Source organism: Syzygium oleosum, unplaced genomic scaffold (assembly GCF_021117445.2).
Source record: "Syzygium oleosum isolate NSW1041296 unplaced genomic scaffold, Sole_v2.1 Sole_v2.07, whole genome shotgun sequence".
Lineage (NCBI taxonomy): Eukaryota > Viridiplantae > Streptophyta > Magnoliopsida > Myrtales > Myrtaceae > Syzygium > Syzygium oleosum.
The window spans coordinates 999,743-1,021,699 of NW_026607491.1; the positions used below are offsets into that span (position 1 = coordinate 999,743).

The 21,957-nt window shown below is 41.1% G+C and overlaps 1 protein-coding gene across 1 annotated transcript; it reads left to right on the forward strand.

Moving 5' to 3' along the window:
• Nucleotides 1-15,618: 15,618 nt before the first annotated feature.
• On the forward strand, nt 15,619-20,138 carry LOC115688152 (cucumisin-like). The gene is made up of 10 exons (XM_056313439.1): nt 15,619-16,257; nt 16,362-16,453; nt 16,976-17,067; nt 17,169-17,409; nt 17,585-18,098; nt 18,231-18,334; nt 18,423-18,662; nt 18,785-18,896; nt 19,005-19,218; nt 19,458-20,138. The coding sequence occupies exons 1-10, from the start codon at nt 16,090-16,092 to the stop codon at nt 19,985-19,987; spliced, it is 2,307 nt and encodes a 768-aa protein (XP_056169414.1). The 5' UTR covers nt 15,619-16,089; the 3' UTR covers nt 19,988-20,138.
• The last annotated feature ends 1,819 nt before the right edge of the window (nt 20,139-21,957 follow it).

Consider the following 21,957-nt stretch of genomic DNA (forward strand, 5'->3'; position numbering starts at 1 on the left):
GCATTAGTTATCCAACTAGTGTAACCAAGTCCCTGAACTCATTTAATCTCTGGTTCGTAGGAACATGGTGATTCTCCCATCATCTTATTTGGGTTTCTAATCGACCTACCCCAAATCGATTAGTGGCGACTTCTAGATAAAAATCACTTGCAGGTTAAAATACCTAAACCCTAAGTCGCGATATGGTATGGGCTTGGAAGAGCCCGAGTTAAGTCCCAAACCTAGACTTAGCGCATACTAGGGGAGATCCCTTTTTATGTTCAAATAACTCGGAAGTCGGTCGCGACAGAGTGACGACTCCGCTGGGGAGTAGTATTTTTTTAAAAGTGGACTTAAGCCAAAAAATTTTATCCTGTTCAAAAATAATTTTTGTTTGGCAGTGAGGACTCCAGGTATGACTTTGACATCAAGGTGTTATTTGTTCTTGCAGGTTCGAATTGATTGCTTATGAATTGTTATGCATGCTTTAAATGATTTAGTACAACACTGTTGCACACACAACCATGCCGCCGGACTTGGGCCGCGATAGGGCATTTTAGGATGGTGTTAAGAAAGATACGACCTCGAACGCGAGCCCGCGATGTAAATGTTGCCTTTCTTTTCCCCAAAATTTATTTCTAGAAATCGTAAAGAAATATCTTTAGCCGCTATTCGCGTGACTATAAGATATTCCTTTCAATTTGGCCGAGGTTAAAAAGACTTGACACCAACGCGAGACTGCGACGGTCAGGCACCCTTTTAACTTTATTTTGCTGAACTAGTCTAGATAGAAATCGAACCTCACTCTTCATGTGCATGTTTTTGTGATTGCCATGGTTTCCGGTAAAGTAAGTTTTCTATTCTTACACTTTGTAATTTACTTATTTTCGCATATCCCGGTCGGTCCATGATTAGTCTAATTTAGTTGTGGATTCAATACCGTAGCCATTTTGGAAGAAATAATCACTAAACCTTTTTTAGAATACTTACTTCCAATTCATGCCTTTATTTTTATAAACACAATACAAATCATTGTTTTCCAATACGATTTGTTGTCATTTTCAAAAGGGAGAAAATTTGTATATAAATAAAAGAATTTGCGCTTTAATGACACCACTGCGACCTTAGCCGAGTGGTATTCGGGAGTGAAGGCGGTCCAAGGCGACCGGGGTTCGAACCCTAGAGACGCCGTTGTAATGAATATATAAATAAAAACCTTTTTTTGCTTCTGATATTTTTTGCAAATAAAGAAAATGCATACAATACTAGACTAAGTCATGGACTGATCAATTATAAGGTCGTATACTCATTCGTTGCCATTTTTTTAACAGATAGTCATAAAAAAATGGCCGAAGAAAACGTGCGTCTTACTAACATTGAAGACGAGATGAAGCTGGTCCTCAACGCGATCGAAAATCTCACGAAGCAGATGGAATCCATCCATGGCAAGCTCACTCCTACGCCAGCATCAATTGACGTGCTGTTACCGCCACCGTCCACTGGAAAAGAAAAAGCCTCAGCCAGCGACAGCAAAATGCCCCTGCTAGAGGACGATTCGCTTCCACTGGCTATCAAGAAGACTGAACTTGTAAACACACCTGTGACAGAGCATGACAAGCGCATTGTAAAGGTCGAAGAAATGTTGAAACAATTGCAGGGCCTGCAGCATGCTGTCCCACTTAACCTATCTGTGTATAAAAAGGTTAAGGTGCCAGAAAAGTTCAAGATGCCAGAATTCGAGAAATATAATGTCACCTCATGCCCCAGGCACTACTTGCACATGTATCATGTGCGAATGACCCAGTATGTCGATAATGAACCCCTTATGATCTAGACCTTTCAAGCAAGCTTGATGGGGCCAGCTTTGACATGGTATATGTCAAAAGATGTAGATGGCTTTAAATCTTGGGATGATGTTGCCGATGCATTCCTCAAGCAGTACCAATTTAACCTTGACATCACATTTTCTCGTGACGACCTTGAACGCACTGAGAAGAAGAAGAATGAATCGTTCAAAGAATATGTCACCAGATGGAGGAACTTGGCCGCCCAGGTCACCCCAGAACTTTCTGACCATGAACAAATAAAGTTGTTCATTAAGTCTCTCCCGTATGAATATAGACATCGCCTAGTTGGTGCCACTGCTGAGTCACTTAACCGACTCGTTCCAGTAGGCAAACGCATCAAGATGGGATTACACAAAGGGTGGTTTACTGACCCTGCCTGCACAAGCAATAGACTCGACACGAAAGAGGAGAACGAGCTCCTAGCATATGTGGATTTCACATACCCCCATACCACTCGGCCTCCCCTAACAGTTCAGATGAGCGGTGGACAGAAGCCGGCCTCAAGCCGCCGGTCGCCCCAAAGGCGAAGTAATAAAAAACAGTTCACTCCACTCCCAAGATCCCCGTCTCAGGTGTTGGCAATTCTTCGAAAGAAGGGCTTACTCTCCACAGAATCGACGCGTCCTAATCCTGAGAACTTCTCCAACTATAATCCGTCCGAGAAGTGTGACTATCATATTGGTGAGATAGGGCATTCAACTGATGAGTGCTACATTCTTAAGTGCTGAATCCAGAGTTTGCTGGACAAGAAAGCTTTCTCATTCCAAACTGGTGAAGGGAATGGGTGCAAGCCTACTTTAGTAGAACTCCTCTCACCCTTTTGCATAAATCCCTGAAAAAGGGGTCATCCTTGTATTTTATTTTTTGTTGTCATTTTTGCTTAAAGAAATGCCTTTTTGAACTCCCTCTCCCCTGAGGTTGTAAATCCACTTGTTTCGAATAATTAATGTTTTGAGGGCTTGAGGAAGTATCTCAAATCGGCCCGTTGATGATATCCAGCCATGTAAAAGAAGTGTTCTGAGGCCCGGGCTTCCTCATGCTTTCTCGTTTATAAACTTTTGAAAATAAAACGAACATTTTATCATACTTCGAAAGGAACGAAGAAAGAATCATGTTAGAAATGATATACATACTTACAGCCCTATTTGTTTTTCTAACTCTTTCACTTCGTGTCTCAGAGCATACTCCCTTTTGATTTATTATTACGAAGGGGACATTTGGAAATGACACAAACTGAAGAGCAAATCATACCCTGGTGATGGTAACGGACCGACTAATCTGATAAGGGCAGTCCAAGTGAAGATCATCCAATCTTCAAAATGAAATATGGGGCAAATCTTATTACTACCGGTGGGAGATATCAGTCCTAGAGAGTCAAAGGGAATGTTGGGCATTCCTTGACTCCATGATGAGCGAAACATCATTTGGTACAAAAGTCGGGGGCAGATCAAGAAGAGATTACCCCTTTTGAAAGAAAAATGTATGTCTTATTCCTTAACAAATTTTGGAAGTGACATTCCATCTTTTTTCTTTTGCAGATAACGAATTGAGGAGCATGCTAGACTCTGACATGCTAGCAAGCCGGATAGAGCACAAATGTTGGGACCTCTCGAATGAAACACGACGGAATACTAAAATGATGTATCTCGTTTCTTGTCCTAGCCCAAGTCCGTGCAAACAACTAATGTGTTTTTTCCCTAAAATGCAGGGAGCGCTTAATTGGAAGAGTAGACTAGGGGGCATGCAATCCCCTAGTCCATCAAGAAGGGTGAATTTTGTTCCTAAAGTTCATCCACTTTAGCATAGAAATAACACATTCTTTCCTTTTATATAGGACGAAATTTGAGTAAAGGTCTGGCACAAGCAGTTGGAAAGGACTTTGCGTATGATAAAATGATGCCAATGCTAATCCTGACAATCATGGAAGTTTCTATGGTAGTTACGCCCATATCAGTCAAAGACATTTAAAGTAGAAATTAGCTTTGCTGCAAAGATCCCCATGCAAGCAATTACACATGCCTTATGCAGTCAGGAATCAGATGATTCCTGAAAAGCTCCTCAACGTCCCGGAACCGCATTGACATAGTATGCACCGAGAATAAGACTGCCTAGTTGGGAGCACCCTTAGCTACAGAGGATTTCATTTGAGCTTCAAGACCAATCATGAAAGGAGTTTTAAAAAAAAAAACTCTGCTAGCTTTGAAGGCAAAATGGAAGAAGGGTAATTTGTATCGTTCTCAATTTACCCTCAATCATCTCATTTCTAACATGAGCTCATGTTATTGTCAAAGGAATTGTCAACATTCGAGAAAAGCTCAAGGAGTCATTAGCTTAATCTCAAATGAAGGGAGTCACGAAGAGTAATGTTGTATCGTTCTCAATTTTTGTCCCTCAAAGAGCCGTTCATTAACACGGTTTTTCTCATTACCTTACAGGTTTACCTCGCCATTGCAGTATAGGTAGGTATCTCTTTCCCTAAAAAAAACTCTTTTCATAAAAGTAGAAAGAATCAAGGAAAAAGGAAACATTTTAAAGCGAATAGATGCTTAATGCTCTCTCAAATGCATCACGTCTTTTGGAAAGAAATTTTGCCCTGGTAATTTTACCTGTTTAATTCACCAATTTCATGTGAAAATTTGTCAAAATGACAATTCAACAAATGGTGTCGAACTGCTCGAGTATGCTGAGCGAGATGTGTCAGCATGACGAAAGGCAATCCTAAGTCCATACACATCCTGATGTACTGATCCCTGGCGAGACGAGTGAAAAGATTCCATGTATGAAGGTAAAGGGATTTCTCGCATAAGGTATGGTAGCCAAAATGATGAGAGGCAGTTCATTTTTCTGCCCCATACACTACCGGGGATCCTTTGCTTAGCCATTTTGAGCCCATACACTTGGAAGTTTCTTTCAAATTACCCCTGTCAAGAATCACCCCACATTCGAGTAACTGGAGATAAGTCAGTATCGCGAGGTAAGAAAAATGAATAGAAATTTTCTTACTCTCACTTGCATCAATCTTTGAGTGTTATTATTGCAATTAAACTCTTACGATAATTTAAGTGCCTTAGGATGACGAAGAGCAGTTCTTCTTTTATCCCATACACTTATATCCCTTGCTAACCCAATTGAGCCTGTAATTTCATTTCGTGCGAACCCAGTTGGTGATCATCCCCCATACCGGGATAAGGCAAAAGTCACCACAATTTGAGCATCATGGTCCTAAGTGCCGAATGAAAATGAAGACTCCAAGAGCCTAATAATATTGTTCTGTTCAAACTTGTCTAGGCTAGTCCTGACAATACCGAAAGAACACCAAAAAAAAAGAAGAAAGCTTAAAGCTAGGGGCAACAAAAAAGCAGTGTGCCTGGTAAAAGCAAAGGCCAATGCCCATGGACAAAAAAGTGATAAAAAAAAGAGGCGAAAAAATTTGTATCCCCAAGTGAATTCACACTTTTGGACAAAAGTCCAAGAAGCCAAAGCACGGGATTACCCAGGAAGTTTTCCAAGAGGATCCTGACGGTGGAGAAGAAGACTGGTGACAATGCCAAGATGATCACCAACTCTCACCTCTTATACACATATTTTTGAGCTCAACGATCCTTTCGTTTCTCAACCTGTGAACCAAGCCTACATTACGTCCCTCATGAAATCTCTTCTGACTAGGGCACTTGAATTAACGTGGAATTTCAAATATTTATAAACATTGCTCAAGGAAGTGCGAGCAAGACTGTTTCTATCTCGTTTTGCAGGGTTTTTGACTTGTAAACCTGGAGATGATTGTAGAATATCTTTCTTTCATGGCCTTGACTCGGACAGTCTCCTTTGTTAAGCCATTGACTGAGCCTGAATTACAATCCTGATAAAGACATCTCAGATTGGTAAGATTGTACCGCTTACGAGAAAACTCATACCCTTGTTGATGTGACGCTGGTCAGGTTGAGTGTTTTCGATGTTCCCGCATTAATGGTTGGGACAAACAACCCTTTTCAATGAGAGTGAATAGAAAGTCCTTTCTGACTGAAGGTCCCTCGTTCAGCATCTCGAGAAGTCCACCTTGCGAGCGAAAATTGTCTTGATTGATAATTACCCTCGGTGGATGTTTGGTGATGCAAACATGGCAAACTCATCTTGCATGAACTCTCAAATACACATTCTAGAATATCCTAGCTTGTCTATCCTTGATGAATGCATTCATGTTTGCACTAATCGTCTTTGACAGGTAAAATGTCCTTAAAGACTCAAAGAACACATGACCGTTGGAGAGTCTCCAAAGATGTCCCAAAAAAAAACTCTTTTGTTCCCCGAGTGGAATTGACACAGCATGCTTTTGCAACTCAAAATTTTAATCCCTAGTGATAGGACACGAAAATTCAGACACTGGAGAAGCCCTCTTTACCATTCCAAGAGAGGTGTCCCGAAAAAGGTCGGGTATTCAACGGATGATGCATCAAACCTCCGGGTAAGAAACCCTAGGTATTTCATCAGAATTCTTTTCAAACCACCCAGAAGGTAAATCAAGTATTCCTTCGAAATAGAAAAGCATTTCTCATTGCACGAGATGCAATCCAGATGTCTCAAAAGAAATAGCCCTATGGTGCGTCCGAAGAAAAGTTCGGATACTAAACAGGCACTTTCAATTGTCCTATGGTGCATCCGACGAAAAGTTCGGATACTAAACAGGCACTTTCAATTGTCCTGTGGTGCATCCGAAGAAAAGTTCGGATACTAAACAGGCGTTCAGATACTAAACAGGCACTTCAATTGCCCTGTGGTGCGCCTGAACAAAAAGATTTAGGTACTAAACATGCGATTTTGTCGCCCTGTGGTGCGCTTAAGCAAAAAAATTCAGGTACTAAGTTGACAATTTCGATCGCCCTATGGTGCGTCCGAAGAAAAAGTTTGGATACTAAACAGGCACTTTCAATCGCCCTGTGGTGCGTCCGAAGAAAAGTTCGGGTACTAAACAGACAATTTTGATCGCCATGTGATGCGTCCGAAGAAAAAGTTTGGATACTAAACAGGCATTTTCAATCGCCCTATGGTGCGTTCGAAGAAAAAATCAGATACTAAATAGGCACTTTTATCGCCATGTGGTGCGCTCAAAGAAAGATTTGGGTACTAAGTAGGCAAATTAAACATTGGACCGACCCCTCTGTTCTCCACATACCTACGATTGTTATGGTACCCCCCAAACATGGGATCGACTCTCTTTGTTCATATCAAGCCTTTTCAGGTACCTCTGACAAGATGCAGCTACTTCGACAAAACAGACATCGTCAAGGCGACCGAAAATAGGTTCGGGTCCTAGACAAACTAAATCCAGTCAAGGCAGCCAAAGATAGGTTCGGGTCCTAAGCAAGCAATTTCCCCAGTCAAGGCGATCGAAGAAAGGTTCGGGTCCTAGACAAACGAAATCCAGTCAAGGCAACCGAAGATAGGTTCGGGTCTTAGGTAAGCAATTTCCTCCGTCAAGACGACCGAAGATAGGTTCGGGTCCTTGACACATGATACCAACTATCTGGAATTACTTTACCCTTTGGCAAGGTAAGTAGCCCCAGGTATGTTTTTATTTATTTTAGCATGCATCATCTTATATCGCATCATAAAAATGGGACCCATGGTCCCGCAAAAATAGCATTTATCATATATGCAGGGGCCAAAATCAGGTGTCATTTTATCTTTGAATGCAACCTCTGTGAACTCAACCTCTGCGAGCTCACCTTCAAAGAGGGGCAGCTGTTGACATCTATTTTTAATTGTCCAAAATTAATTACACAAAAATTTAGGGGTTAATGTCCTTAATTCCTAAATCAAAAAAATTATTATTATTATTTAGTTATAATAGCATTACATGTAGACATAGATGCATTTTGCAATATTAGAATATATTTTTCCCCTTTTAATTTTAAAAAAATTAAATTAATTAAAAAAATTAAAAAAAATTCGGGTTGGGTCGGGACGACAAGGCCCTTTCTTCTTATCCTCCCCGCGGGCCCAGGCCGCTCCCCTTTTTCTTCTTTTCCTCTCGCAGGAGCTGGGCCCGGCTTGACCCGACTCCCTTCTCTTCCTTCTCCACCTTCCCCGGTCTAGCCTCCCCCCTCTCTCCTCTGTTCTCTTCTGTCTCGACCGCCACTAGAGAAGCGCGGAATACCCACTCCACCGCGCAAATTGGCCACGAAAGTCATGGTAGTAGCTGAGGCTGGTGCAGAGCATTTAATGGAGCAGGGCGGACGACCAGCGACCACCATAAAAGGCGAAGAGAGAGAAGAGAGAGGGGTTGGCCTTTTGAAGAAAGGGCAGAGCACAGAGAGAAACTGAGAGAGAAAGGGAGAGATTGAGCAAAAAAGATCACTCCTTTGGTCTGCAGGTTGAAGAACCAAGTCACAGGAGCCTCCCCGTTGAGCCAGAGTCGGCGGCGATCCACCGAGCTGACGCCTCGACCTGTAAGTCCACTCGGCCCCTGTTTTTCCCCTGTTTCTCCCCTGTTTTTGTGCGTCGATTGGCCGGGACTCGCGCCGGCCGTTAGGCGCGAATCTCGGCCCATACTGATCCTTCTCCTGGTCCATAGTCGCCGTCGGGATCGATCCGTGGCCGCCGGAGCAAGCCGGAGTCCCGAAACAGGTCGGAGTTCCCTGTTTTTAGTCGTGCATACCACCTATTTGTTAAAATGCCCGAATGAGATCCAGTTTTATCCCTTTGTTTTCGCCGAAATTGAAGCCGGCCGGAGAACGACGGCTCACGTGGAGACCAAGCCTCGGTCTGGGTTGCCAAGGGCGACGCCGGAGCGAGGCGTTGCCGGGTCGAGATGCGCGGCGTCTCAACTGCCTCCGGTGAGTCTCCATGGTGCAGGGGAAAACAGAGCAGGAGGAGCCGGGTCTGTGAAGGGGGAGGAGTCGGGTCGGATCCGGGTCAACGACCCGGGTTGACCCCGACCCGGTTCGGATCCGGAGATCCGACCCGGGACAACGCGACGGGTCAGGTCTGTTGACCCTGGTTGGTTCCGACCAACCCGGATCCGCCGACCCAACCCGGTTTTTAATATTATAATATTATTTTATTAAAAAATATTTTTTTATATAATTTAAAAAAAAAAAGAAAAAAATTCGAATTTTTTTATTTTATTTTCTTTTAAAATTAGGATATAATTTAAATATAGTATTGTTGAATATTTTTCTAAATCATGTGATATATCTGAATGTTTTAAATTATTGTTGTATTATTATTATGCATGTTTTTTTTTAATTAGAATATAATTGCATGAATTGTTATGTTTTGAATGTTGTCTACCTTAGTTAGGGTTAAAACCTTAGGCTGCATATCTATCTTTGACTACTAATCGTTTATGATTATACGCTTATTTGATCACCTCACATGTTAGGAGAAAGGTCCTAAAATCAATCAGAATTGCCTGATAAATATTTTCTAAAATGAACAGGGTAAAAAGGCACCGAAAGGGCATTAGTTATCCAACTAGTGTAACTAAGTCCCGAACTCATTTAATCTCTAGTTCGTAGGAATATGGTGATTCTCCCATCACCTTATTTGGATTTCTAATCGACCTACCCCAAATCGATTAGTGTCGACTTCTAGATAAAAATCACTTGCAGGTTAAAATACCTAAACCCTAAGTCGCGATATGGTATGGGCTTGGGAGAGCCCGAGTTAAGTCCCGAACCTAGACTTAGCGCGTACCAGGGGAGACCCCTTTTTATGTTCAAATAACTCGGAAGTCGGTTGCGACATTAAGGGAATGATGAGTCACAAGTCATTGGATATTGTGATACCCGAGTTAGAACATAGGTGTTTGTATCGGACAAGTTCACTGAACATGACATACTTAGAACGATTAGCAACATAGAAGCTTTTAGCGGGATCAATGACTAATTGTTCAGGTTCTAGTCTTGTGTAAAATTCTTAGACCTGAGACACAGTGTTGACTTGTATTTTGGATAGCTATGGTTCATTAGTGCGCATATTGACGCTTTGTCGAACCGTCTCTATACTTGATGGTCATAGTTTGTTCATATACAAAGGCGCATGCGTGCGCAATATGGAATCTATCTTCTTGTTATATACAATATACAATAATGATGTCCAATGTGATCTAATTGTGACATTGTATTGAAATCCTTGGCCGGGGTTGTAATCGAGAATAAATGGTTCATGTTTCGTTGAAATACATGTCGATTAGATTTGAGCATATGATCAAATTGGTGGCTTGACAAACAATTCCATGGCCTTTGTTTGATTGGGACATAATAAGACAGAAGGATTGAATTACATGGTAGCAAAAGCTAACAGGTTTATTATGTTTTTAAAACATTTACATTATCTGGGTAGCCATAACATATTGTTAGATGTCATTCATGGTTTGTAGGACTTGGAGATTGATCGAGACAATCAGTTCTCTTGGTTGTACTAATGTGTTGGTACAAATTTTATTGTCAGCTCAGTGATGAATCTAGGGATGTCATACACCATAACCAATTCAAAATGATAGGAGAAACTTGAAGTTTTGGCAATCAAATTGAGTCGGGCAAGATTAAGGTTCTAAAACGGGTTCAAAATCAATGGCCAGATTAAGGTTTTGAAACGGGTTTAGAATCAATGGCCAAATTAATGTTCTGAAACGGTTTCAGAATAAATGGTTAGATTAACAATTTGAAATGGTTTCAAAATCAATGAACAAATTAATGATCTAAAACGGTTTTAGAATCAATAGGCAGTTTAATAATCTGAAACGATTTCAAAATCAATGGTTAATTTAATAATTTGAAACAGTTTCGGAATCTACGGTCAAATTAATGTTTTGAAACGGTTTCAGACTTAACGGTTGAATTAATACTTTGTAATGGTTACAAAATTAATTTTCAGAATAATACTTTGTAACAATTACAAAGTTAGTGCCCAGAATTATACTTTTTAATGGTTACAGAGTTAATACCCAAATTAATGCTCTGAAACAGAGTCAACATTCAGATTCAGACTGTGAAACAGGTTCAGACTCAAGGCCGAATTAATGCTCTGAAACGGTTTCGGAGTTAATGGCTGAATTGATTTAAATAAATTGGATCTGAGACTGATAACATCTGATGACTTAGGTAAGTCATTTTTATTCACACATGAAAACTGTTGATAGCACAATTAAAGTTGTGAAAATCTCATAAATTTCTCTCTACCGTTTGACGCGTGATTGGCGGTGTGTCTGAACTAAAGGTCCGACATTTGTGGGGCTAGAACTAAAAAGCATCAGCATCAGATTACTTTAGGCATGCTACGAGGAAATTAGCTATGAGAAGATCGGATATTTATGATCTGGGATTGAATAACTTCATAACCAAATTGCTTTGTGCACGGTACAGGGTTAATGCGATTAGCCCTCTTTGCTTCCAAGTGCTTGTTGAAATGCATGAAAAATGTTTTGGAGATACAAGAAATGCATGGTTTTTACTTCCGTTGCGATTCCAAATTAACTTTAACCATGCATGTTTTCGCCAAAAAATCCCAACAAATATAATCCTTGTTAAAATTTGTATAGACATGCATCATTAGATTAAATAAAAAGGACAAATAGACAAAGCAAAAGATAAGGAATAAAAAGAGTGAGGCCGATCGTTCCTTGCTAGCTGACAAAAAGATTCTTTTTTACATGTATTTCCTATCAAATATGTAAAAAAATATTAAACTAAAGACAGCCAGGAAAACAAGGCAAGGAATTAGGAAATTGGTAACACACTCCAGGAGGCGGCGGTCAACTCATTTGACATGTAAACAATTTCAAAAATATTAACGTAAAAACCATCAATGCTCGTAGTACGACCATATAAATGACAATAATGACATATCCCGACTCCACATACACAAATTTGTCGTCCCCAAAAATTTGAGGTACAATTTGGTTCTTAATTGTATTCCCTCCGGATAATTAATACATCAGTTATCAAGTAACATATAGTCAAGATTTAGCCAAATCCACAATTAATTTTTTTTAATATCCTAGGATTTGGAATATTATACATGGAAAATCCTTGATCACATATCTCTCTCTCTCTCTCTCTCTTAACCTCCATTGCTAGAGGAAGAATTGTCGTGACAACCATTTAGAGGGACCTAATACCCTAAAAAACTTCAAACGGTAGCTTTTGTCCTAATTTTATCATTTGTCTCATAAAAAATCTCTAATTTTGGGTCATGTCATAATTCTACTATAAACTTTTTTTTGTCCCATAAAAAACCCTCAACTTTAGGTCTTAATCCAATTATACTCTAAACTTTTTTTTGTCTTATGAAAAACCCCCAATTTTAGGTCTTGCCCCAATTTTATCGTCTAGTCCCAATTTTACCTTAAAATTTTTACAATCTCATAAAAACCACAAATTCTTACTTAAGTCATAAATTTGCCCCCATTAACCCTCCATCCAAAATTTCTCATTAACAATCAAGAGATGGAAAACTCCCAAGCACGAGCTATTCGAGCGTACTGAGCCCAAGAGATGGAATATTCTCAAGCACGAGAGATCGACGAGCGCAAAATCACTAATGGCGATTTTGATGGAGGGTTAATGAAGTGTAGATTTAGGACTAAAGTAAAAGTTGGTAATCTTTTAGAAGACAAAAAAATTATATGAAACAATAATTGAATCTAAAGCTCAGATTTTTTTACGTGACAAAAAAAAAGTTTAGGGTAAAATAGGTACTGGATCTAAAGTTGAGAGTTTTTTATTAGACAAAAAAGCTTAGGGTAGAATTGAGATTGCACCCAAAGTTGGGGTTTTTTATGGGACAAAAAAGGTTTATGGTAAAATTGGGACATGACCTAAAGTTAAAAGTTTTTTATGAGACAAAAGGTAAAATTGAGATAATAGCTAAAGTTGGAGGTTTTTTAGGGTATTTGCCCCATTTAGAGGAGATAAATTAACTTGTGAGAGAAATTTCGTTGAAGGAGAGTAGAGTGGAATCGAAATGGTTAACATTTTATTAACAAGGTCACTAATAAAAAGGCCGTTTTGCTTGCTCTCTTTGCGGACTTTGAGAATTAAAATTGAAGCATCAATTAATAAATCAAGTGCGTATCTTAGAAGTTACTAATAATAATAATGCGGAAGACAGATTTGATGATTTTATGTATATTTTGATGTATATAGAATAAGATTACATTAGCATACTTATAGGCTTTATTAATGACTATTTGAGATAACGCACAATCTTAAGAGATATATAGAATCGATAGAATTATTGAGGGTCCAGCTAGGCTAACCATACCGTTACACCACATTTGTAACGGTGCTTTAATAGCCACAAATCTTACATTCTGTTAGTTGGACTCAGCTGGGCAACCGGAGTACAAAATTTTCAAAATTAATTGTAAAAAATGGCCATTATGCCGCAAAATTCCAAAAGCTAAACCCTCTAAAAGAATAAGAAAAATCAGAACCGTATCAATTAGCACAATGTTAAGCACCTATAGGGAACAAAAGTTAACATAAAATTCTGACTTTCATATTTATTTTAAGTTTCATGTACCAAGATTTATTAGTAACATGTCACGCACAATTTCCAAAAGAGAAACGGAAAATTTAATTAAATTCAAGAACTAAAAGTTATATGATTGTACTCCCAGCTATTTGATAGACTAGAGCGAGACAAGATACATAGGGCCCGTTTGGTTCGGCTTTTAGAATGCTCATTTGGGTAATGCAAATACCTTTAGGTGAAAGGCACTTGAAAAAATGCAAATGGCGTTTGGTAAAAAATTATTTGAAAGCCACTTGGGGAAATGCAATTGTATTTGGTTAGTTCTTTTTACAAGTGGGCTTTGGGAGCTTTTTTTTTTATTATTTTTAAAAGTACCCTTCGCCGGCTCCGGCGAAGAGCTACGACCGCTGGCGAGCCAGATCTGGCGCTGGCGGCCGTCGCCCGAGGAGGCCTGAGGTCGCGCAACCCCAGGCGGCAAGGGTCGCGCGACCGGCGACGGCGCCCGGGCGGTCGCGCGACTCGAGCGACGGCGCAACGGCGTCGCGTGACCCAGGCGGTGTCGCCCGAGGTCGCGCGAACTCGGGTGGCGACGGCCAAGGTAGAGCTACCCTGTGCGGCCGTCGCTTGACCCAGCCGTCGCCGCCCGGTCGTGCGACCTCGGGCGACGGCCGCCTAGGGTCGGGCGACCGTCCAAGCGCCGTTGCCCCCGGGGTCGCGTGACCCAGCGACGGCGCCTGGGTGGTCGCCCGACCTCAGGCGGCCGTCGTCGGGGTCGCGCGACCTCGCCGGCCGCATTGGCCCCTCGCCGGCCGCCCTAGCCGACCACGCTTCGCTGAAGAATTTTTTTTTTATTTTTGGGAAAAGTCAGCATTTGTGGAATGCTTAATGCTCAAAGCTGGTCCGGACCAGCTTTGAGCGTTCAGCATTCTAAATGCTACCAAATGAGCATTTGGAACTCCAATGCTGAACCAAACGGGGCCATAGTGATGGTGCGCTTCACAATGCAAATGAAAAGTCATAGACCAAAGAACCAGATAAAATATTTTGTAAACTTTAATTCTAAGGTGAAATATGAGAAAATTGATAGAAACTTAGTACAAGATAACATTTATTCGATTAAGATTGCATAATATGATGAGTCAGATTTGTCTCATGTTTGAATTGTTGCTTTTGTAGACTAGCAAGTCTCACCAAAACCTCAAACTAGTAACACATATTTTAAAACTATATAGATGAGGTGTTCAAGATTAGAGTAAATAATAGTGTGCTGGTGATGAGTTTGAATGAGGATATTTACATACTGTAATATAGTAGTCATGTATAAGATTATTGAGCCTTTTATACATTATAATGAGTTAGCAATAATGATCAAGCAAAACAATATTTCTTTAACTCGCAAAAGGATTGGCTATAATCTAGTAAGTTTTTTTTTTCTTTTGATTTAATCATACGTAATATTGGGTAAATAATCTCCATGTATTATTGTAAATAACGCCACTTTCCAGGCATCCGGTTCCCAGGAAATGCTTTTGTTGTCAAGAGTTGATCGTCATTCTCCCGTAAAATGACAGCACCATTAATTAGTAATATCCCTAACAAAGGAAACTATCCTATAAAAACCTTTAATAATTAAATGACGGCTCAATTGTTAGAGTGCGGGCAAGGTCCAGCTGTCTCTTATACATTCGCAGAAAATGGAAATGGAAAGCGTAACATGCATGGAAAGAGTAATCCAATCTTCGAAAAGGTCCTTATAAAGACGCACACCTTTCGCTCCAACGGGGACGCTTCTCATCTTGTTCTCTCGTGTTCTTGCTGAAGTCCCCATTCGCGCCGCTTCTTGCTCGCCCATGATCTTCAAGACCCAGTTCAAATTCGATTCTAGGTTCGTCCTTTCTCTCTGTCTGTCTGTCTCTGTCTGTCTGTCTGTCTCTCTCGTCTTCTTGTTCTTGTTCTTCCAATTGGTGTTTCCTTTCATTTTTTACTTGGAACTGATCGGGAAGCAGTCGCATACGTCTCGTTTAGCCAGTGACGGAGCCGCCCGGCCATCCCCAGATCAGCTATATGTTCTCCCCTTTCTTTTCTGGTTTTCTGAGTCGTCCTCCCTTCTGAGCTTCAAAGACAAACATTCGTTCTGCGTTTCTCTCTCTTTCTCCAATGATTACGACGACAAGGACGAAGCGAGTTGAGCTTCGGGGCCCCTTTTCTATCTCATTCTAGTCTCCGATGAAGAACGCAAAACGACAATTCAAAGCCATTCTTGCTTCATATTCAATTATTAGATCTGCCTCTTTCTGTCAGCCATCATGATCTCGATTCTTGAACCACCATGCAATCTAATAGTCTTCGTCGTTAAAGATCATTGTCGTATTGATGGGATTTGTCTGTTTCATCTTCAAAGCTAGCTTTGCTTGCTTTTCTCTTTCATCATAATTTTGGTTATGGCGGCCATTTGCTTTGATTATTCTTATTCACTGATTGCAGTTTCTTGATTTGGCGGTAGTCGTGTGCATTCTGACTCTGTGAGACAAAAAAATTCTGTTGGGTTGCTTTCGACTTGGTTGTGTACTGGATGTGCACGTCGAAGACAAGATGGAGTTGTTAACTGGTCCGGTTATGAGAGCAGTATGCAAAGTTCAAATTGATTAGGCAACCCTACAACTTGATCATTTGTATTTTGGACTCTATAATCTGTAAACCATCATTTGATTATCTTACTACCAATGGCAGAGCCGGATTAAGAGCGCAATCCGAAACAAATCTTCTCTTAAAATTCTTATTCTCTATGTATATAAATAAGCTCCCACTTTTGATTGTCATACGAGCAGGAAAACAACATCAGCTGTTGAAAATGGCTACTCAAATGGCCCCTCTTTGCAAACTTCTCTTGATGAGTTTCATCAGCTGTGTTGTGTTGGTGCCCTTTGGAGGAGCGTCCGGTGAAGATCACAAGGTAAATACATTCTTATTACTGTGTCTTTGAGTTGAATTCAACGTTAGCAAGTTTTCATGTTCGTTTCGATTGTGTCGATGAGTATCCTTTGTTGATTGGAACAGGTTTATGTGGTGTACATGGGGGGACTTCCCAAACAAGCAGGCTTCTTGGCAACGTCGGTCCACACCAGCATGCTACAAGAAGTTGTTGGCAGGTTGATATGCTTTGTAATTTTTCATCAAGTTCTCGGAAGCATTATAAAACTATATACGTACATTGGATACTAACTACACTTGGTCTATTCTATCAAACCAACCAACGACACATTTTTGGCATTAGTATTATCACCGGGTAGTGCCTAACGTGCTCTGTGCAACTCAACTTTCTCCTATATAATACGGTGTTAGATAAACTTCAATTCATTCAAACGAGTAAAAGATTGGTCTATCCTACAGGAGGAATGCCAACAACTTACATTAATAATACCCAGCACCTAGGTAATTTCAATCTCAACCATACGATTGCTAATGACTGATCACATAATATTAATTCTCTTGCAGTGAACGATTTTACTCAACGTCTTTTCTATGATTGCATTTCGAGCTATACATTGGCTTTATTATTTCGAATTGTGATACAATGTGGGATTCAAAAGGTCCTTATAGCTAGACATGGATCGTCTTAGTACTGATTATAACCAAGTTTAACCCCATCATTCAATAATTTTCTTCTGCAGTCGCGCATCGGAGTCGTTAGTACACAGCTATTCAAGGAGCTTCCACGGATTCTCTGCCATACTCACTGAAGACGAAGTGGCAAAAATCGCAGGTGCAAAAGCAATACCTAAGTTCCATGGACAATAGCAAGCCATGCATGACATCGTTCAATATATTGTAATAATTCGTCAACCCATGTATGAATCTCATCAGGAATGGAAGGAGTAGTGTCGGTGTTCCCAAGTGAGAGGCATCAACTTCAAACGACGAGGTCGTGGGACTTCCTGGGCTTCTCTCAGAGCGTGCAAAGACTGCCGACTGAGAGTGACCTCATTGTTGGAATGCTTGATACGGGCATCTGGCCTGAGAGTGACAGCTTTAACGACGAAGGGTTTGGCCGTCCTCCAGCCAAATGGAAGGGCACTTGCCAAACCTCCAACTTCACTTGCAATAAGTACTACATCATGCATTGTTATCTTTATTTATGTAATATAAGTAGTATTTGTGCATCAATTGTATTAGAATTGAATTTACAGCCGCAGGCACTCTGATTGTTGACACATGCTGTAACGCTGTGTAATGTGATTGACAGAAGCTAATTTCTCTTTCCTGGGTTGATTGTTTTGTAGTAAAATCATTGGAGCCAAATACTACCGGCAAAACACCACATATTTACCGGGGGATTTAGCTTCGCCTAGGGACACCGAGGGTCACGGATCTCACACGTCGTCAATAGCAGCCGGTGGCTTGGTGAGCGGAACAAGCCTATTTGGCCTCGGCCCTGGGACAGCTCGAGGAGGAGTCCCATCTGCCCGCATCGCCGTGTACAAAGTGTGCTGGGCTGACCACTGCTACGATGCGGACATGCTCGCCGCGTTTGATGACGCCATAGCGGACGGAGTGGACATCATCTCCATCTCCATCGTCCCATTTGAACCCCGCGATTACTTTATGGACTCAATCGCGATCGGATCTTTCCACGCGATGAAGCATGGCATACTCACGTCAGTGGCAGCTGGGAACTATGGCCCTAAACCAGCGACGACCACAAACTTTTCCCCTTGGTTTCTCTCGGTCGCGGCTAGCACGATAGATCGGAAGTTTGTCAGCAAAGTTCTGTTAGGAAGTGGAAAGTCTTATGAGGTAAAAAAACCTATATATGACTAATTTTACTTCAAGTACATATCTGAATTCATCCATTTCTTCTAGTATATTTGCACTACTAAATGGTAGTATATAGTTAGCACTTACTCATAATGCAATTCTTATATATAGGGCGTCTCAATCAATACTTTTGAACTCAACAACACGATGTACCCGATGATATATGGAGGAGATGCCCCAAATATTGCACAAGGATTTAATTCAGCCCAATCAAGGTGTATATGTGTGTATATATATGTTAGAGAGAGAGATTGAATTATCCCTATGCATGAAATTAATGGACATAGTATATGTACCTTGTAGGCTCTGCGTTACGAATTCTCTGGACAGCTCTTTGGTGAAAGGTAAGATCGTCTTTTGTGATTCCCTCAATTCCGTCGATGACGCGCTATCAGCGGGCGCCACCGCACTATCAGCAGGCGCTGCCGGCTCAATAATGGAAGGCTTGGTAGTCACGGACGAGGCATTTGCCTTCCCAGTGGCTGCCTCCTTCTTGAACGTAGCCGATGGAAGTGAAGTTTATGACTACCTGAAATCAACTAGGTAAAGCGTTTTGCAATCTCAACCAGTTTTAGCTTACTGAAAAAAAAAGTACGAACCAATTCGTGGTCAGACGATTACCAGAGAGTGAATAATGTCGGGAACTTTTTTTCTTTTCCTGCTAGAGATTCTATGGCAACCATATTTAAGAGCACAGAGACCATGGATTCGTTGGCTCCGGCGGTTGTTTCGTTCTCGTCAAGAGGCCCAAGCCCAATTGCCAGGGACATTCTCAAGGTATGATCGGACCGTGGAGGTGACTTGTTTCATCAATTACGAATTGAGTAGGAATTTGTTCAATTAATTGTAATAGCCAGTATCGATTTTCATATTTGTTGTGTGTAGCCCGATCTCACTGCCCCAGGCGTGGACATTCTAGCAGCGTGGTCGCCGGCTTCGACCGTGACCGAGTTATCAGATGACCCGAGGCACGTTTCATACAATATAATTTCTGGCACCTCCATGGCTTGCCCTCATGCCACCGGCGTGGCCGCATACGTCAAAACGATACATCCGACGTGGTCTCCAGCAGCTATTAAGTCTGCCCTGATGACAACAGGTAGTGCCTGAAATTGCATCTGAGTTGCAACTAAGAAGAGTTCACAAAAACCGTGGATGGTCTTTTAAAATTGCATGTCACAACATTTCACGCAAAGAACCGTAATCGAATTTTATTGCTCAACATTGAAATTTAATTGCAAGAGATATGGTGGTTCGTGGAATACACAATCCATATATTTTAACCAGCTACGAGTTTTGCATGGGCGATTCTCTCAGTACACCTTCTGGCTTTCGCAGCTTCTCCAATGAGTCCTCTCAAGAATACCGATGCCGAATTCGCATACGGAGCTGGTCACATAAACCCTTTGAAAGCAGCGAACCCAGGTTTAGTGTACGATGCCGAGGAGGCAGATTATGTGCAATTCTTGTGCGGACAAGGTTACGACACCAGCAACCTGAGACTTATCACTGGCGATCAAAGCAGCTGCTCAGATGTCAAAAATACGACTGTGTGGGACTTGAATTTACCGACTTTCACGATATCGGCTCAGACCAAAGGCTCCAATATCACAGGAGTCTTCCACAGGACTGTCACTAATGTGGGCAATGCGACTTCTACTTACAAGGCCACTGTGACAGCTCCTCAAGGACTCGCCGTTCGAGTCGAACCACAAACCCTCACGTTTGAGTCTGTCCTACAGAAGCAGAGTTTCGTGGTGACGGTCGAGGCGATCTTGGACGCGGATATGATTTCTGCGTCTCTGGTGTGGGATGATGGTCTTCATCAAGTGAGGAGTCCAATAGTTGCATTTGTGCCTTCCCCCTAGACTTACCTCTGGATTAATTTAATTTACATGCATAGCATGTGTGATAATTTCTTACACGCCCTAAGTTCATCGCCATTGATCTTTTAGGTGCAACTGAACTTCAATGGAAGAAAGTGATGGGCCAGATAATAAAAGGAACACTCGTCTTTTGATTGTAGAGGAAAGCTCCTTAATTAGTTCCAATTAAAGCTGTTGAAGAATTAATTCTGGTTAGGTGTTTTTAACTCGTGCTCTTACTAGTTTCCCTAGGAGGTTTGTATCTTTAAATGTGGTTGATGAGTATTAACCTTGATGTTTCTCTGTGGGCAAGTTTAGTTCAGTTTTCCCAAAAGGCTTTGGGCCTTGGGCCTTGGGGAAACTTTTGAGTGTTTGGCAAACTATTTTATCACATCTTTGACCAAATATTGATGTTGGGAATGCTCCTCCACCAATTAATGTAAATATGCCAATTGTCTTTTTTGCCCTCGAAATCTTACTAAAAGTCCACTTTAGCCCCTTTAAAAGATAAAACCCTACTTCTATTCCTTCCTTGCTCGCTTGCCTGGCTCTACACCCTCGATGCTTTCACCTTGCTCTGTACCCTCACTCGCTTGTCACCCTCACCTCGCCTGCTTGTTCACTTCGCTCGATTGCTTAGTTCCCTTCCCTCGCTTGCATCTCTCTGTAGGTTCCTCTCTCTCTCTCTCTCTCCCTAGTGGATCTGCTTTCGCTTCACTCTGGTCTTTCATTCTTGTTTCTTTGATTTATGTTTCTTTGATTTCCTGCTTTAGTGTGTTAAGAAATGTTGCCGATTAGTTGAAATCGTTGTGCAGCTTGAATTCCCTACAATAGTTCAGCAACGATTTCGCAAGACCACCTCATTTCCCTCCCAATCCACCATAAAACCCTGTTTTTTAGGTTGTTATCCTTCGTCGTCATCTTCCTCGTCATCATCACTTGCCTGTGCAACTCCATTTTCCCTGCAAGCTTTAAGCTCCATTAATGGTGAGAACTGGCTCTCTCGCATTCTCTCTCCTGCTCCTCAAATTTCCCTACAATACTTCAAAGTTTCTGGGCAAAGCTATGCAACTTGTGGTGTTGGGAAATCATTGTAGGGCCAACAATAGTTCAATAATAATTCGAGGATATCACCCACTTAGCTGAAAATTAGGGGGAACCGAATCATAAGAAGCAAAATTTTTAGGGTCTTTGAGAATGCTTATTTGTGTGTTAAGAAATGCATGTGTACATTCAAATGTGTTCATGGTAAAACTTGTTTGTTTGTGCCTCTCAAATTTGTTCATGTCACTTTACTAGTAGGTGGCAAGTAAGTCATTTTGGAGCTCACAAGATGTAGAAACCTTTTGTGAGTTGTGCATTGAACAAATTGAAAAAGGCAATCATCCAGCAAATAACAAAAGGAATGAATGGACAGTCATTATTAGCAAGCTTGAGGAGCTAACAGGCAAAAAGTATAATAAAAATTAAATGAAGAGTAAGTGGGATAATCTTAAGGAAGAATGGAAAAGATGGAGACGTTGGTTTATAGTGAAACAGGACTAGGATGTGATTCAAGGAAAAAAACCGTTGATGCAAGCGATGAATGGTGGGAAAAAAAAATTCAAGGTTTTATCTCTTCCTCTTTTACTTTTGTGTTTAGTTCATCTTCAATGATACAACTTATGCAAAATTCTATATTATTACAAGCCAATCCTAAGTTTAAGGTTTTTTTGGACGAAAGGCACACATCCTCATCTTATAGTTTTGTTAGATAGAATGTTCACACCTACAGTTGCTAATGGAGGAATCACATAGAATCCTAGACAAGGTTTCTGTATTGATAAGGATGTTGTTGGGGCCACACAACCTGGTATCGGCGATGGTGTAGGATCTACTGATGAAAATTTGGAGTGTCATGTGGGTGAAATCATTGTTGAACCAATTGGAACTCACAGCTGTTAAAGAGCGGCGCATACTTCAATAAGACAAGC

Coding starts and splice junctions, on each gene's coding strand:
- LOC115688152 (XM_056313439.1), top strand. CDS start 16,090: ATGTATATAAATAAGCTCCCACTTTTGATTGTCATACGAGCAGGAAAA. Junction 17,068..17,168: donor CGAAGTGGCAAAAATCGCAG/GTGCAAAAGCAA, acceptor GAATCTCATCAG/GAATGGAAGGAGTAGTGTCG. Junction 19,219..19,457: donor GTCTGCCCTGATGACAACAG/GTAGTGCCTGAA, acceptor TGGCTTTCGCAG/CTTCTCCAATGAGTCCTCTC.